General features: G+C 50.0%; 5 protein-coding genes across 5 annotated transcripts; 3 read left to right on the top strand and 2 right to left on the bottom strand.

Moving 5' to 3' along the window:
- Positions 1-358: 358 nt before the first annotated feature.
- Positions 359-2,907, bottom strand: BO97DRAFT_217803 (putative Rho GTPase activator (Bem2)). The gene is made up of 5 exons (XM_025690626.1): positions 2,845-2,907; positions 2,105-2,737; positions 1,381-2,047; positions 1,236-1,330; positions 359-1,180 (listed from the first exon to the last, which is right to left on the bottom strand). Exons 2-5 carry the CDS (start codon positions 2,631-2,633, stop codon positions 531-533), a joined length of 1,941 nt encoding a protein of 646 aa, XP_025554767.1. The 5' UTR covers positions 2,634-2,737; positions 2,845-2,907; the 3' UTR covers positions 359-530.
- Positions 2,908-6,243: 3,336 nt separating this feature from the next.
- BO97DRAFT_403572 (Rab geranylgeranyltransferase subunit beta BET2) lies at positions 6,244-8,104 on the top strand. Its single transcript, XM_025694769.1, has 5 exons — positions 6,244-6,701; positions 6,770-7,055; positions 7,112-7,563; positions 7,616-7,740; positions 7,805-8,104. Exons 1-5 carry the CDS (start codon positions 6,603-6,605, stop codon positions 7,845-7,847), a joined length of 1,005 nt encoding a protein of 334 aa, XP_025554766.1. The 5' UTR covers positions 6,244-6,602; the 3' UTR covers positions 7,848-8,104.
- A 469-nt stretch (positions 8,105-8,573) lies between these two features.
- Positions 8,574-10,361, top strand: BO97DRAFT_384962 (uncharacterized protein; the record flags this gene model as incomplete). Its single annotated transcript, XM_025693443.1, has 1 exon — positions 8,574-10,361. The coding sequence occupies one exon, from the start codon at positions 8,574-8,576 to the stop codon at positions 10,359-10,361; it is 1,788 nt and encodes a 595-aa protein (XP_025554765.1).
- A 438-nt stretch (positions 10,362-10,799) lies between these two features.
- On the top strand, positions 10,800-14,712 carry msh3 (mismatch repair protein MSH3). Its single transcript, XM_025692495.1, has 3 exons — positions 10,800-11,874; positions 11,939-13,035; positions 13,101-14,712. Exons 1-3 carry the CDS (start codon positions 11,055-11,057, stop codon positions 14,583-14,585), a joined length of 3,402 nt encoding a protein of 1,133 aa, XP_025554764.1. The 5' UTR covers positions 10,800-11,054; the 3' UTR covers positions 14,586-14,712.
- A 370-nt stretch (positions 14,713-15,082) lies between these two features.
- BO97DRAFT_384957 (40S ribosomal protein eS28) lies at positions 15,083-16,016 on the bottom strand. The gene is made up of 3 exons (XM_025693442.1): positions 15,858-16,016; positions 15,683-15,766; positions 15,083-15,373 (listed from the first exon to the last, which is right to left on the bottom strand). The coding sequence occupies exons 1-3, from the start codon at positions 15,916-15,918 to the stop codon at positions 15,312-15,314; spliced, it is 207 nt and encodes a 68-aa protein (XP_025554763.1). The 5' UTR covers positions 15,919-16,016; the 3' UTR covers positions 15,083-15,311.
- Between the last annotated feature and the right edge of the window lie 178 nt (positions 16,017-16,194).

Here is a 16,194-nt window from a genome sequence, read left to right as displayed (position 1 = left end):
AAACCAGGAAAAGAAAGGAGTACATGCATGCTCAAACTGTAAGAGATCAGGAGGAACCATCACCAAGGCTAAATTCAAGACAGAGCATAAAATGAAAGCGGTAGTCCAGAATTTGTACAGAAAGAGAATAATAGCCGTGTATAAAGTTGATCAACTCCAGAAGCGCCAGGCATGCAGTCTGAGATAGGCTCAAGATGGTTGAGATGGCAAGAAAGCAAAAACATAGGATAATTCGTGAAAGTCAAAGCGAGACTATGAATAGACATATGCTGAATTCATGTATGTAATCGATGTTGAAAGCGAGATCGGAGGAAATTAGACGCCTAGATCCGGAATATATATTCTCAGTCATAATGCATTATCTGCGGATCCAGTCCGAGACACTGCACATGACGCCTTGCCAGGTTCAACAACCTTTAAAAACAGAGTCATAGGGAGTAAGTGCGACTTTTGGCGCAGCCCGGTCGGTCGAGCAATCGAATTATGGGAGAATTTCCCCTGTTTGTTCTGTACTTGAGAAGACGAGCCGTTCATATTTGGATGGGTGACAGAGGAGGTCCAAGTTCAGGCAGCTGCGAAACGCTCCTAGTATGCGCAGTTTCGATATTCTTAGGCCGATGTTTGCGAATCTTGGGCGTCTCCGGATGCGGTGGTTCCTCCTCAAATGCAGGCTGGCTACTACCAGAGGATACAGCCCTTTCATCACTGATTGAGGGTGGGATCTGAGGGGACATGCGACCCTGAGTCGGAGCGGCATTTTCCTTCTCGTCCATGTCCTTCTCGAGCTGGAGGTATTCCTTCTCTGTCCAGCAGCCTTGCCAACAATTCTTCCAGTCGCAGACCAGGAAATAAAAACAGAAGGCATCGATTTTCATACATGGCTGGAAGCAAATGCAGAGGTTCCGATAATCCATCTTGTTCTGTTCCACGTAGGAATGAAGCAGGTTGAGATGACACGTGATTGCGAAGAGAAGATAATAATTGTAAGGCGGTAATCTGGACAGCTCATCCTTAAGCAGTTGTGGAGCAGTTGTTGCGCCCTCACACTTCTCAGCAATCATAGCCTGAGTCTCTTTCGGAAACAGCTCATCTGGGAGTTCCCGAAGCCAGGCCTTGAACATAGATCCTATCGTGTTGATATCGTACAAATTCGGTTCATCGAAGAGGTTGATATCGTATTCTGCTTGTTGAGTTAGTATTCCGTCAATCCGCGCATAGGGGATAATTGCGCTTACCTGTATCAAATCTCCTCTGCCAATGTTTCACTTCCTTGCCACTGCCTGGTACACGATACAGCCCTTCTTCCTCACACCCCTTGAAATTGAGGTAACTATGGTCATGTCAGCGCTTGAGAATATCTGTGGATACCTTTAGACTCACTCAATACAGCGATAGGGCAAAGCAGGCATCCAGAATTCAGTCTTATCCCGGCAGTCTTCGAGTCTTTTCGCTATCCGAGTCCGTCGTGCTTGCTGTATCAAAGGCAGGTTGATCACGGAGCATACGTAATTATCATCGTTGAACAGCTCGCGCTCATTAGTGCTACCGCTGCGTGTGATCTTCCCGAAAAACCCTTTGCCGGCCTTACCAATGCGATCTGCCGCACCGCTGGAGGACTGCTTCAAGTTGTTGAAAAGTGTAGCCGATGCGCCGGACACTTGACTCAACGACGCGGACGGGACCATGGATCCACCGTGGTTTTTGTTACTGCGGATGGATCCGTTATTATATTCTCCAGGTCGGTCAGAGGTGTAGCTGCGCGCTGTGGGGTTGCCGGCGGTCCTTATTCCGCGATCATGACGTGATGCCTTTGGGGGTTCTTGCGCCTCCCGCTTGCTGCACTCCTCCAATCTCATGAGACTAGTAGATGGCCGTCTGTTCGCTATCCTGTTCATAGAAGACTCGTCTATTCTGATCGAACGGGAGCGAGAGAGTAGATTGGCAAACCGCGGTTTATTTTTTCGAGCTGCACTGGCGATTTCCGCCTCTGTAGGAATCTTCTTCAGGTCAGGTGGTTGCAAGCTCTTCTCCTCTGGGTGATTCCCACCTAAAAATAGCTTGATCAGCTATGCACTTTCTGCCGAGGCAGCGAGGTTGTACGTACGTTCTTGTTGAGTTGCGCGCTCAATTGTGCCTGGCAGGTCAGGGGTCGATTCGTACTGTTTCGATGATATCTGCGTTTTGCGATCCCTTGAACTTCCACGACTCTTTGGAATTCCCCCCGAGTCACCAGACCCGTCTGACCTCTGCGCTTTGTGTGACACTTTTGGAGCTTTGAGATTGGCGAAGAAAGAGCGAGACGGGTCTCGAGTATGCTTGGGAGAATCCCTCGGGGAGGGAGGGTACTGGGGGATGGCAGTAAGGCCCGGGGTAGCGGGTTCCGCAGAGGCAGGACCGGTAGACGTAGGGCTGTTGGGTTTGTTGTGATTGTTGGATTCTTGTGTGACAGGTCTGATTGTCGCCCCCTTGAAAAACGGCGAACTCGATAAAGATTTGGGAGAATGGGGTGTCAGGGGACTCGGTCCGTCGGAGCTTTGGGCGCCGGGCGTCAGTGGAGACGAGATCTTCGCATTACCCTGCAGGGTGGAAGGGCTAAGATCTAAATTGGGAACAGTGGACTGCCTCGACGGCATTTTAGTTATTTATCACGAGCTGGAAGCGTGCTCGAGTGAGGGGTATCGACTATCGACTATCGGTCGTGTGAAGACTGCAATGCGAAAGGCTGGTAGGAATTCACCTGAGTGCATGGGACCCACGTCAGCAATTCATTCTCATTTCTAGGGCATGATGCCGAGTTGAGGCGTGCAACCAGTGCTCACAAGCTGGACTCCCAGGCTGGCTTACTTATATAGAGGCGATCAATGTCCGGTTATTTTGATCGCAAGTCTCCTTCCTGTTCTCTTTTCGCGAAAGAGGATTCGTCGAGCGCTCGGGTGTATAGAATGGGTAGGCTGGGGTTGTAGTGTTGAAAGGATCGGAAGGGAACCAGCCTTTGCCAATCTTTCCTAACTTACTGGGCCAGCTGGGAACACGAAGAATAAGCCGAGATGGTGCTTTCAAGTCAAATTGAGCAATTAATTCTGAAATGAAGTCGCATGGTGGTTAGTGGAACCAAGGATTGAGGAAGCTTTGTTTAGAGGATGGTGCTGAGAGAGATAGAGGGCAGTCTCATTGTCACACGAGGAGCGATATACGCGGCGATTCAACAAGCAACCGCATTCCCAGCGAAAATAAGATGCGCAAATGACAGGCCACAATGAACACAAAAGAGGAGCGGAATCATTGACCAGCAAAGCAAACCGTGCGAAAGGGTAGAAAGGAAGTTGTCTGTCACCACACATACCAAGCTGCGTCGCCCCTCATATTAGACGCTGGTACCCCTCCAGTTATTCCTCTTCTCCCCTGCAATTATGCTGGTCGGGACCCGATCCACACTGCTGCGCTTGGGGGGAACCCGTGGTGGCCGCTGAGGAAAATCCACGCTCGCCTAAGACCCGGTGTTTTGTGTGTGTCTGAGCGGTGTTGAAGAGGGCGGTGGGTGTACCAAGGGGAACCCGGGCGAGCGAACAAGAACTGAAACCACGGCGAGGACGGATCGAAAATTAGCAAAGAGAGGTCGGGTCGGAAAAGAACAAAGAGGATTCGTCCGATGAGTATTTCCGAGGATGTTGTTTGAGGCAGATCAAAGATCAAAGAGACACAAGAAGTGAGTGATTCCCGCACGGTGCTGTAGGTGCTCGGACTCGAGTGTCGCAGCGACGACACATTCCTTGACAGCGTTATGCAAGCGCGGCTGTGTGTCAGGCTAAGAGGTTCCCCCGTCTTTAAAGGGGGAATCGGCAGTGGAGATGGCGTTGCAAGGCTCCAAAATAGTTACTGCGTGGCTTCAGAGCGCTTATAGGTTTATGGGAAGCCTATCTGGTTAGTGCACAGACGGACGCTTTGGGGCCCGTTCAAAGGAAGACGATTAGTCGGCCCGGTGTAATAATAAAAATCACAAGGAAACTAATACACGGAATAGGCATAGGATAGGTGCAATGGAAGGACAAATAAGGCTGGCAATTATGCTTGTCGCTCGAGCTTGCGCTGACAGGCCTTGTACCTGGCTAATAATGGATGGCAATCAACCAAGCCTTAGCAGATTAGATCCAACCAAAGAACGAGTGCCAGTCAGGCCAGGAACTGGAAAACAGCTTCCAAGTTGTGGACCAAATTTTTGGGAGGGAGAGATGGATGGATTATGGAAGAGGAAAAGAACTCGTGGCTGGGGGAGTGGAAACGGGAAGATGACGTTGGTCCACCACGTACCCAGTACTGATTGTGTTAATCTCTTGCAACAATAAAAACCATTCCTTCTTTTCTTGCCGCTTGGGAAGGAAAGGAAAATTCATGATTTGAAACCTTGTTGGAGAGACATGAAGTGATCAGCATAATGACAATTGGCTTTGCTCAGTGAATCGTACCTCATTGAAGTATCCCCAGAACAGGTCGATCAAACGGTTGCTTTGGTGTGCACGGTCTATTTGTCTGTTCTTGGAATTGAACAATGTACGCGCGCATCAATAGATACAGGGGAGGTACACTGTTGTACGGGGCTACAGCCTCCAGGCGCCGAATGGGGACTGGACTATACACCGAAAGATCGAGGCGGGACGGTGAGTGGCTGCCATCAACGGGACTGGTACAGTTGGTGCCTTGGGCCAGCGGGATGATGCAGAGACTCTCCATTAAACCTACCCAACCACCGGCTGCTCAATGGGGCTTCCACTACCCGCGGGGGCAAATCAAAATGCATCCGTACCCGTACCCCGGCCACTTGACTTTGTTCACTTGGGAAATTTTAAAAGAAGAGAGAGTACGTGAAAACAGACCTACGCCGCGGTTCCAACTTCCCAGAGTCCCAAGTGTATCATATCATGTACACTCACTGCATTCATCAGTGAAAACGGTTCTCTCTGATTCATTGGTATATGAACCGCTCCGAGGCAACTGCTAATCTCAGCATGCCCATATCCTGCGTAAGTTCCACGAATCTGGGCCACACCGACTTGTCTCGAGGGACTCTTCGTGGAAGCAAACCAAGAGAACTCTTATTCTTGAAGTTCTAAGGACTCTCTACCATGGTTCAATTTACACACCATGATACAAGTGGTGGGGTGAAGTAAAATCAATAATATAGGTGCCTGCCATACGGTAAGCAAGCGAACCATGGGAGAAACGATTCTATCTTGCCCCGCTCGTTGCAGGTGCTGGTTTGGTTGCAAGGCAAGTCGAGTGAGGAGGGATCAATGGCACGAAACATAGTCTGTAGGGCAATTGCTTGAATTGGATCTACCTCCAGAGTCAGATAATATGTGCATTGATTGAGCCAGCATTAGCACTCCATAATCTCGGTGGCCATTAATAATCTTAGGGCTTCGGCATGTGAGTGGAGAGAAGGCTTGTTCACAGGACAATTGAAATCACGAAGAAAGAAGGAACTACTATAGTATCGTGGCGCATGGTTTTGCGTGTGTGTTACGGATGCTCTCATCTCTTGCAGATAAGTACTTCTTCCCCCCGAGCTATACTAGGTAAGACCTAGCTGCCGATGAAGAAAGGTACATACACGTGGAGACGCCCGCGGCTGTACACCCAAGAAGATATATGTAGTAAGAGGAACCAACTAGGTACTAGTCTACTACTAGTAGGCACCTGGAATTTTAGTTCCCCGTAGGCCAGCTCCACTTGTATCTGGAGTCTTGACTCTCGATTAAATGGCTGCGAAATAACTATTTGTCATGGTAATAACAGCGGCACGCAGCACGCAGTCCAGGTACTCGTACGAGTACGCTTTTCCATGATCGATCTGGATACACGTCGATACTTCCAGAGGTCTCATAGATATATCATCTGGCTCTAGCACTTTCCCAAAGGTATAATTGACAGAAGATAGCCGCCAAGATATCGCTTAGAATTTTGCCTTCAAAATCCGAAATAATCAGATGAAAAAATCCCAGTCACAGACAAGCGGGCGATCTGCCTGAGAGAAGCAGGGACCCCAGGGGCAACTTCCATTTGGCGCTCAGGGGTTTCACACGGTCACACCGCTGTCCACGGTCCATGGCGATCCGCCCTAGTCAACGCCGGGCTGAAACACCAGCCCCGCTTTACTAAGCAGAGTATGCTTACTATTTAGATTGCTTGGTGGGCGTCATCGCACGTGACACAAAGCCCTCTCAGTGTCCGACTACCGGCGCACATCCCTGCCCAAGGATTTTTTTTCCTGTCTCTCTTCATGTCTCCAACAGCTCGTCTGCCTACACACAACATTGGCGATCACAAGGATTGGAGCTGTCACCTTTTTGAGTCTGCCTTCTTTCAGTCACCAGACAGACATACAAGTGACGCTCAGAGCTCTCCTTTAGGACCTTTTCATCAGCTCTCCGCTGTCCCGGGCATAATAATCACGGCGGCTCTAAGACCTGACCATTGTCCTCACTTGACTCAACCAGAGAGGAGGCTCATTGGGTTCGCCTGACTCATATACTAACTATATCCTCAATCCCCGATAGGGGTCTTCATCAGGTTGAGCTCTTGCGCTTATCTTCTGTTTCTAAAGAATGTCGTCGGTTTCAGGTCCGGGGAAAGCCACCGGCTCCCCAGATAACCAGGAACTCTGCATTCAGAAACACGTGGAATACGTTAAAAGACTGGATAGCGTGCGTTATTCTCATTCCGACCATGATTCCTCACACGGTAGGGAAAGGCAGTTGACAGGTGATGCTAGAGGAGGGATGAGTTAGAATATTGGCTCACTGAGCACCTTCGCCTCAACGGGGTTTATTGGGGCTTAACAGCTCTGCACCTCCTAGGGTCTCCTGAGGCATTGCCTCGTCAAGAGACTATCGACTTCGTCCTCTCATGCCAACGCGAGAATGGAGGATTCGGAGCTGCTCCAGGCCATGATGCGCATATGCTTTATACAGTGTCAGCCGTGCAACTCCTCGTAACACTAGATGCCGTGGACGAATTGGACAAGCGTGGTCTAGGAGGCAAAGAAAAAATCGGCTCTTGTACGATATGACTTCACCTGGGTCTGCATCTACAAAGTCTTACTAAACATTAACAGTCATCGCAGGATTGCAGGACAAAGAATCAGGCGCGTTCCTGGGAGACGAGTGGGGCGAAAAAGACACCCGTTTTCTCTACGGCGCGTTTAATGCCTTGTCACTTTTAGGACTTCTTCACCTGGTTGACATCTCGAAAGCTGTCGAGTACGTCAAGAAATGTGAAAATCTGGACGGCGGCTATGGTATCCGACCAGGAACCGAAACGCACGCTGGCCAAGTCTTCACTTGTGTTGGTGCTCTAGCGATTGCCGGGCGCTTGGATTTAGTGAACAGAGACCGCTTAGGGGGTTGGCTTAGCGAGAGACAGGTGGAAAATGGAGGACTCAACGGGCGGCCCGAAAAGCTACCAGATGCGTGCTACAGCTGGTGGGTCGGTGCTAGTCTAGCAATGATAGACAGACTGCATTGGATTGACAGCAGTAAGCTTGCTGCTTTCATCTTGCGGTGTCAGGTAATATTGTCCCGCTCTCATGTGGCGTAGGAAATCGACTGACTTGTTGTAGGATCCGGATGCTGGAGGCATCGGTGATAGACCTGGTAGTATGGTCGATGTCTTCCATACTTGCTTCGGCATCGCAGGTTTGAGTCTTCTGAAATTCGATGGTCTGCAAGAAGTAGATCCAGTCTAGTAAGTACCCACGGGAGAATATCATTATGCGAATGTTTGGACATCGTGCTGACAGGTCGGTTAGTTGCATGCCGAAGAGTATAACGGCGAGGTGTCTTGCTTCGTAATCAGCTTCCTATTATGCAGCGTTGTGGTTCCATGCACTGCCACATTCGTAGTACCACCTCCTGCAATCTAATAACCCATTTTACCTTTCCTCAGTGGTTAATGGGATACAAGGCAGGAGAAGAATGACTGGCACTGCGACTTATTTCCGCTTCACCCCTATACAATGGCCTGTTAAGCGGCCGTTAAGACGCAGTGGCACATTTTATCTCGAGAAACAATACTCTCAGGTCTAGTTCAATAATCAATGTAGGATGAGATCAAATTCGTGTTCATTTCAACTTTTCAGCTTCTTTCCGCCAACAATCCTCATGCCGCGGCAACTTTCAATCTTCTTACCGCCTTGGTGTCTTTCCCAAGCGTAGGGAGGAAAGATCATACAGTTAGTACCTAGTTACTGACTACCGCCGGTGCAGTCCGTGGCGGTTGGTTCCTTCTGCAACCGTCGTTGGCTGGGATGAGAACAATGGTAGGCAGGCACGAATGTGGCCGCAGGAAGGTCCTCAAGGCGTCACGTCACGGGTGTTATCTCTCATTCTCACGCCGGTGGTCTTGACCTTCCCACCCTATCTTGTCTGGTCCAGTCTTTCTATATTGGTCTCTTTTCTAGCACATCAATCGGCTCCAGTCCATGCAAGCACCACTGTGGAGCTGACCCTTTGTTGCTTCCCTCAATTGACCTCGTTCATGAAATCCACATTCTTATCCTCCCATCAAATCCATCTACAATGGATGCAGCTGCGTTGTTATGCAATATCTGCCCGAAGCGTCCCACATTCAGCGATGTATCTCATTTGCTGACCCACGTCGCATCAAAAGCCCATCTCTCCCATTATTTCAAGCTTCAAGTACGCAGTCACCAAGAAAAACAAGCGGTTGATCTACTGGACGAGTATGACCACTGGTACAAGACCAATAATCTGGCGAGACTGCTTTCGGATCGAATGTCCTCAAAGGAGGCCCGAAGAAAGAAGACGTCGGCAAAGCTTATCACTCAGGTAGAGGTCAAAATCGAGAAACCAAACGTGCCTCTATCTGTCCTCCCCTCAGCTCAAAATCCGTTGCCTGACTATCTGGACCCACGTCTCGCCGATGCCTGCATTGAACAACCATTGGGACCTTCAGATAGCGGGCCATCCTCCTCGGTGTCATACGTTGCTCGAACCGATCCCTCTGTCCATACATGTCAGAGTTACTACCACACAATGCATGGACTGAGCTCTGGAAGGCTTGTACCCTCTATTTGGAAACACGAGCCCAAAGGTGATGCAGATGATGACGGCTTTCCTGTTTCACCGTACTGGGCGAGCATAAGAGAGAGCGGAACGGGTCCGGATTCAACGACGACGAACCATGGGTACAGCAGTGATCCCTTTATGGATGAGGGTGAGAGTATCGATGGCCATCATCCTGGCCTGCTGGATAAGGAGAGAGCGGATGAGATGGCTAGACTGAAGGGTGTGCTGTGGCCCGGTATGGACATCTTCGACTCAGCCACAGAACAAATGAGGCGTCGACGCAACCAGAAGAAGGATGAGAGCATTTTGAGGAGGATGGAGAAGACGTCCTTGTGCGTTGAGCCGACGGAGCTTGTCTTCTCGCCGACTGGAATCCTACGCAGGCAACGGGTGATTTCTGGCAATGTCGAGGACAGTAGTCCCCTCAAAGGAGAAACACCTATTCTCAAACGTCGAGTTACCCGCCCCAAAAGGGTCCTCTCTCAGCTTGACGTTAACATCCATCGTCGGCAAATCGGACCAAACAAGAAGAGAAACAAGAAATTTGTGAGGCAAAATGTGAATGGTACAGCTGAGCGTTCGACCCAGAGTTCTGCACAAACGTTCCAGGGCCCCCTAGCTTCTCATATGCCTGTTCACCGGAGTAGCTGCCTGAACGAACAGTCCGAAATAGGCCCCTCAAAGAGAAGAAGCGGACTCAAACACCGCAACGACTTCGCCGTCTATCGCGACGAGTCGGCAGGGCATCGACGAGGCCCGAGAAACCAGCATGCTGGCGATGGATTGCCGTACACAACATCTGCTGTTCCCCATCCCATCTTCCTGCTACGCGAATACACAGACCGAGCTGATGCCTATGGCACCGATAGTCATGTATCGGCGTTCACTGGAAGGGTCGATGGCCACGCCATGGATAAAGAAAACATCGAACCTCTCTTTGATGCTTGTGACCGCATTGACTCTCCTATCGATTGGCATTCCCCGCCTGTGAAACAGCAACTGGCCAATGACATAGGCTACCCACCACAGCTCTTCTACCAGAATGCTCAATCTGCTGGTTTGAGCCCATTTGGAAGTCATGATAGTTCTGCAGGATACCACTACAATCCGCTGTCAGTTTCGCTAAGTAGATTGCCTGCTGAGGAAAATCAAGTGTATTCCGTGGACTCACAGGCAGGAGCCGACTACAAGATGCGCCCTGATTCTCCAGAAGGCACAATTTCGGACCTTGACGAAGGTGAATTTGAACGACTCTACCTACCTGGGAGCTTTTGTTAGCTTTGCACTCCTGTCACTGCTGCCTGACTGCATCCTGAAGATAGCAATTAATCTCTTAGTTCCCCGGGATACTCTTAATGTTATTGGCGCAGAAGCACAGCACAGTGGTAGGGACAGACTGGACCTCTACGGGCATTTACCGTAAATGAGTCACTATACCCGAAGTTATTTCAACCATGCACTACCCCTTTGTCAGTATAAACAACCTGTCGCTATGAGGAGGTTGATAGTTGATGTCTTTCTTTACCCCATTGATATTCCAGCATTCGCATTGCAACTGTATACATTTATGGTATTAGATACTAATAAACAAAAGAAGTATACACGTGAAGCTATAGTATTAGCAGGATAATGATTATGTAAGCTGAACCGAGAGGCGCGTTGACCACGCGTCCAGCTTTGAGAGTCGTGAGGCGACACTAGCATCGCCGAGGCGGCCTTTTAGTGGCTTTGTGTATACCTGCATGTGATGGTATTTCTTAAATGCGACAAGGAGATCTAGCCAGATCCAATACTGCAGTGGCTGTCAGGTACAATTCCAGATCCTGACCGCGCCGTGTCGGCACTCGCCACTTTGTCATTGCCAATGGTTTACAGCATTCTATCATCTACCTTCGTCTGAGTAGCCCAAGCCCTTCGACGCACATAAAGGCCGCACCTGTCGCCAGACCTTCGGAAAAGAAAGGCAGAAAGATGCCTCTACCTTCCTCGTCACCTTCCTCTTCCCAGAATACGAAGCGCAAGCAATCGACGCTAGCTAGCTTCTTCACCAGAAAATCGCAACCCCTACAGCACGGTTCGGCCAACAATCTCGATAGACAGACGAAATTTGCTGAGAACAGCTCGGAGGAGCCGATAGCCCGTGAAAAGCCACAACACCAGCGAGATGAGCTGGCTCACGACAGGAAAGGCGACGATGATGATGACGACGACGAAATTGTGGCACCGGCTCCCAAACGAAGCAAGTTGAACGGATCCCACTCTCAGGGAAATGGCTTGCAGACAAGCTCTTCCGCTGTGAAAGAGCATATTCCAGTTTCACAAAGTAGCCAACGAACGGATCTTTCCAGGTTCGCTAGCTCACCTGCTGCTGAAACTGGAGCCAAAACCAAGGGCCGCCCGGAACATGATCCCTCAGAAGCGAAACAGAGGCAAAAGGAGATGGAGGAGTTACATCAAAAATTCGTGCGCAGACTTGGTGGTGCGGATTGCTTGATAGGCATCAACAGACATGCTGCTGCTGCGACCGAGGTCGCCTCCACTGAGGATATCGCCTACGGAGAAGAAGATGAGGATCCAATGCCGCCCTTTAAAAGCAAGGCTGGTGGCAAGAAGGGGGCTAGTAAGCTCACGCCAATGGAGAGACAGGTCATAGACATTAAGCGCAAGCATAAAGATGCAGTTTTGGTGGTGGAGGTCGGTTACAAATTCCGATTTTTCGGCGAAGATGCAAGGATCGCAGCTAAAGAGTTGTCGATTGTTTGCATCCCAGGAAAGCTGCGATTTGATGAACGTGAGTGTATGGCGCTGGTTTTCGCCGTAAATCTTTGCTAATGCGTGAGTGCCGTGGCGTTCAGATCCTTCAGAAGCACACCTCGATCGATTTGCATCCGCCAGCATACCGATTCATCGACTTCATGTGCATGTTAAACGCTTGGTTGCTGCTGGTCATAAGGTTGGGATTGTGAGGCAGATCGAAACGGCCGCTCTAAAAGCCGCTGGTGACAACCGCAATGCACCGTTCGAACGCAGACTCACGAGTCTGTATACCAAAGGTACCTACATCGACGACATCGAAGGACTAGAAGGGCCAATGCCTGCAGAAACTGGTGGCACATCTCCGGCAACAGGGTACTTGCTTTGTATCACAGAGACGAATGCGAAAGGCTGGGGCAATGATGAGAAAGTCCAGGTAGGCATTGTCGCTGTACAGCCTGCGACAGGAGACATCATATATGATGATTTCGAAGACGGATTCATGAGGACCGAAATTGAAACCAGGTTACTTCACATTGCACCATGTGAATTATTAATCGTGGGGGAACTTTCGAAAGCTACGGAGAAGCTGGTCCAGCATCTTTCAGGTAGCAAGCTGAATGTTTTCGGTGATAAAACTCGTGTGGAAAGGGCCCCCAAGCCGAAAACTGCCGCGGCTGAGTCTCATAGTCATGTTTCGAGTTTCTATGCGGGAAAGATGAAGGCAGCCAGTGCTGAAGACGATGCGCAGGCGAGTAGCCTTCTTCAAAAGGTGGTGAATCTACCTGAGCAGATAACTATCTGCTTGTCCGCCATGATAACTCATATGAAAGAGTATGGTCTGGAGTATGTCTTCGAGTTGACCAAGTATTTTCAACATTTTTCCTCTCGATCGCACATGCTTCTGAATGGAAACACCCTTATGAGTCTTGAGATTTACCAGAACCAAACCGATCATACCACCAAAGGCAGTCTCTTCTGGACCCTTGACCGAACGCAAACCCGGTTTGGACAGAGATTGCTCCGGAAGTGGGTCGGACGCCCTTTGTTGGACAAGACAGCCCTTGAAGCGAGAGTCGATGCCGTCGAAGAGTTGCAGAGCGCGGGAAGGACCGTCATGGTCGAGCGGCTTAAGAGCTTGTTTGCTAAGATCAAGAGTGATTTGGAGAAGAGCCTGATCAGGATTTACTACGGAAAGGTTAGCTCTCCCGTCACTTTTAGATGACCGGGTGACTCTGGATGGATACTAATTAGAACTGCCAGTGCACTCGGCCCGAGCTTCTCACAGTACTACAAACCATTCAAATGATTGCACAGGAATTTACGGATGTCAAGACCCCTGCAGATACTGGATTCGAGTCCACTATGATAGGTGGAGCAATCGCCTCTCTTCCCACGATTCTGGATGACGTTGTGTCATTCTTGGACAAGATTAACATGCACGCGGCGAGGAATGACGACAAGTATGCCTTTTTCCGAGAAGCTGAAGAAACTGAAGATATCAGTGACCATAAATTGGGAATTGCAAGCGTTGAGCACGACTTACAGGAACATCGCTCCGTTGCAGGTGAAAAGCTCGGGAAATCTACGGTGGACTACAAGTCTGTTGCGGGCATTGACTATCTCATTGAAGTTGACAACAGCTCTCCCTTCATCAAAAAGGTACCTGCGTCATGGGCGAAGATTAGCGGTACTAAGAAAGTGTCGAGATTTCACACGCCCGAGGTTGTTCAGCTCATTCGACAACGTGATCAGCACAAGGAGGCGCTGGCTGCAGCTTGCGATAGAGCCTTCCGTGCCCTGCTTGCAGAAATAGCCACCAAATATCAAGTCTTCCGTGACTGTGTACAAGCATTAGCCACATTGGATTGCTTGATATCACTGGCTACCATCGCAGGTCAACCTGGGTATGTGAAGCCTCAATATACGGATAGCACATGCATCAGTGTGGAACAGGGTCGTCATCCTATGGTCGAGCAGCTTCTGCTGGACAGCTACGTGCCAAATGACATCAACCTGGAGAGTGACAAGACTCGTGCTCTCCTCGTAACTGGTCCCAACATGGGGGGTAAATCTAGCTATGTGCGACAGGTTGCCCTTATCGCCATCATGGGTCAGATCGGCTCGTATGTGCCTGCGCAGTCTGCAAAGCTCGGCATGTTAGACGCTGTGTTCACCCGCATGGGTGCCTTTGACAATATGCTAGCAGGAGAGTCCACCTTCATGGTTGAGCTCTCTGAAACAGCGGATATACTCAAACAGGCTACGCCTCGCTCGCTCGTCATTCTGGATGAGTTGGGCCGAGGCACGTCCACCCATGACGGTGTCGCAATTGCCCAAGCGGTTCTGGACTATATGGTTCGATCTATCAAAAGCCTCACGCTATTCATCACACACTATCAGCACCTTTCCTCAACGACACATTCGTTCCCCAACAATGAGCTACGAAACGTCCACATGCACTTTACCGAATCAGGGACCGGTCAGGATGAAGAGATCACATTCTTGTATGAAGTGAGGGGAGGAGTCGCACATCGCAGTTATGGGCTCAACGTGGCGCGATTGGCAAACCTTCCGGGTCCGCTCTTGGAGCAAGCGCGTCAGAAGAGTAAAGAATTGGAAGAGAAGATCCGTCGCCGAAAACTAGCAGGTCTTGTTTCAGCGGTCGGAAGGACTGTTGGGGGCTCAAACGACGGAGACGATGAGGGGCTCATGGAACGACTTATCAGCAGCGCGGAGCAGCTGTAGATGATATCACTTATCGCAGCATTGTTTTGATATTTCGCTTATGACATTCGATGCAGGACGCAACTTGAGATCGAGACGGCCAATGTGTATAGACAACTATCAGGTTTTTGAACTATGTAACTCTACGGCATCTTGTCACTTTCTCCGCTTTATGAACATATATTTACGCGTGCAGCTTCTTGGGAATCGCATGTTATGGTTTCACCCAAGCCAAAAACCGACAGGCAACCACATGATACTCGTCCGCGTCAGCTGTGACCCAGAATTCTGCATCTAGCTGTGCGACTCCCGAGATTGTTCATAGTAATGTCCGTTCGTCCGAGTTACCACAAGCACGAGGAAATGAGCACACACTGGCCGATAAATGGAATAACGTGGAGAAAGAGTCGTAGAAAGTCATAAATTGGTCCGATAGCGACTCCAGATCTCCAGACCCGGGGCCGCAGGATTCCGTGTCTGATATTTATCTCAAAGTCCGGTGGATTTCAAATTTTTTTCCTTTTTGTATTTCAGGTTGATCTCGGTCTCGTTTGTTTCTTCTATGGAACCCTGGTATATCGGAACACAGAATAGTAACAAGCGCAAATCATCACAACCCGGATGCCGCATCAGCCCATGAGATGTTTTTTATTGCCTTCCCGACCTCCCAGAATCATTTCCAACGCAAGCAAGGGTACATAGCCTCGAGAGGGAAGAAGATATGAAATTTCGGAGAGTAGAGGAAAATTAGCGGAGACGGCGGGCCTCGCGTTCGGACTCGAGCAGGCACAGGATGTCGTCGACCTTGACTGTAGGGTGCGGAAAAAATCCGTGTTAGCCTCCCGTGCGCGATGAAGTGATAGTCCGAGACAATAGCGGTGGCCCGAGATTTCTTTCCCGCCTTCAAGAGTATCCCAATTTGCACCGAGTGATCCTGTGTCGATATTCCTCCCCGCTGTCGAGTACTGTTTCGCCTTTCGTGTATCTGATCGCGTTCCTCATCCGAACCTAGCTATTTCTTCTTGGGATATCTCCTTTCGGGCGGGGGTCGAAAATTCGGGCCATGCCGCGCGCAAGCAAATGACGGGGGAAAAGTAATCAGACGGAGAATCGCATACCAGGGCCCTTGACGTTACGGATGATGCTGCGGGAGGTATCGTCCATGAACTCGACACGGACCTGGGTGACACCACCACGGGAACCTGTTGAATTGAGCAGTCAGCGTTGACCGCATGGCGAGATAAATTGAATGGTAGCGCGCGACTGCCGACGAGCGCTTCATCGTCAACATACCGGTACGGCCGAGGACACGGGTGACCTTGACGAGCTTAGCAGGCTGCTTGGCGGAATCCATCTTGAGGTTGGGCTTGACGGCAGCAAAGGACTGACGGGATGGAGGTGAAGATGGCGAAGGGGGACCGGGTTGATAGAAGGTGAAGCCGTTCGGTGAAAATGGAACGGAATTGCGGGCTTGTGTGGGCTGCATTTCTCTTTTGGGAAAAAGACGAGGGCTCAGGGCTAGTCTTGCCTCATCCGTCAGGCAGATATTCTGGCCTGATACATCAGGCACGAAATGGAAGGAGGGGCTTGATGCCTCAGGCATAGAGTTGACCCTCCCATCCCCCGTCTT

This window comes from Aspergillus homomorphus, assembly GCF_003184865.1.
Source record: "Aspergillus homomorphus CBS 101889 unplaced genomic scaffold BO97scaffold_5, whole genome shotgun sequence".
Taxonomy (NCBI): Eukaryota; Fungi; Ascomycota; class Eurotiomycetes; order Eurotiales; family Aspergillaceae; genus Aspergillus; species Aspergillus homomorphus.
Note: the sequence above shows the minus strand (reverse complement) of the source record. Positions and strands in the feature narration are given on the sequence as shown.

What these genes read in the sequence shown, in the direction of transcription:
- BO97DRAFT_384957 (XM_025693442.1), bottom strand. Translation starts at nt 15,918, where the DNA reads ATGGATTCCGCCAAGCAGCCTGCTAAGCTCGTCAAGGTCACCCGTGTC. An exon ending in CCGTGTCCTCGGCCGTACCG is followed by an intron (nt 15,767 to 15,857) that starts GTATGTTGACGA and finishes TCAATTCAACAG; the next exon opens with GTTCCCGTGGTGGTGTCACC. An exon ending in CCGTAACGTCAAGGGCCCTG is followed by an intron (nt 15,374 to 15,682) that starts GTATGCGATTCT and finishes CGCACCCTACAG; the next exon opens with TCAAGGTCGACGACATCCTG.
- BO97DRAFT_403572 (XM_025694769.1), top strand. Translation starts at nt 6,603, where the DNA reads ATGTCGTCGGTTTCAGGTCCGGGGAAAGCCACCGGCTCCCCAGATAAC. An exon ending in CTTTCATCTTGCGGTGTCAG is followed by an intron (nt 7,564 to 7,615) that starts GTAATATTGTCC and finishes GACTTGTTGTAG; the next exon opens with GATCCGGATGCTGGAGGCAT. An exon ending in CAAGAAGTAGATCCAGTCTA is followed by an intron (nt 7,741 to 7,804) that starts GTAAGTACCCAC and finishes CAGGTCGGTTAG; the next exon opens with TTGCATGCCGAAGAGTATAA.
- BO97DRAFT_217803 (XM_025690626.1), bottom strand. Translation starts at nt 2,633, where the DNA reads ATGCCGTCGAGGCAGTCCACTGTTCCCAATTTAGATCTTAGCCCTTCC. An exon ending in GCGCGCAACTCAACAAGAAC is followed by an intron (nt 2,048 to 2,104) that starts GTACGTACAACC and finishes AGCTATTTTTAG; the next exon opens with GTGGGAATCACCCAGAGGAG. An exon ending in TTGCCCTATCGCTGTATTGA is followed by an intron (nt 1,331 to 1,380) that starts GTGAGTCTAAAG and finishes ACATGACCATAG; the next exon opens with TTACCTCAATTTCAAGGGGT.
- msh3 (XM_025692495.1), top strand. Translation starts at nt 11,055, where the DNA reads ATGCCTCTACCTTCCTCGTCACCTTCCTCTTCCCAGAATACGAAGCGC. An exon ending in AAAGCTGCGATTTGATGAAC is followed by an intron (nt 11,875 to 11,938) that starts GTGAGTGTATGG and finishes CGTGGCGTTCAG; the next exon opens with ATCCTTCAGAAGCACACCTC. An exon ending in TCAGGATTTACTACGGAAAG is followed by an intron (nt 13,036 to 13,100) that starts GTTAGCTCTCCC and finishes TAGAACTGCCAG; the next exon opens with TGCACTCGGCCCGAGCTTCT.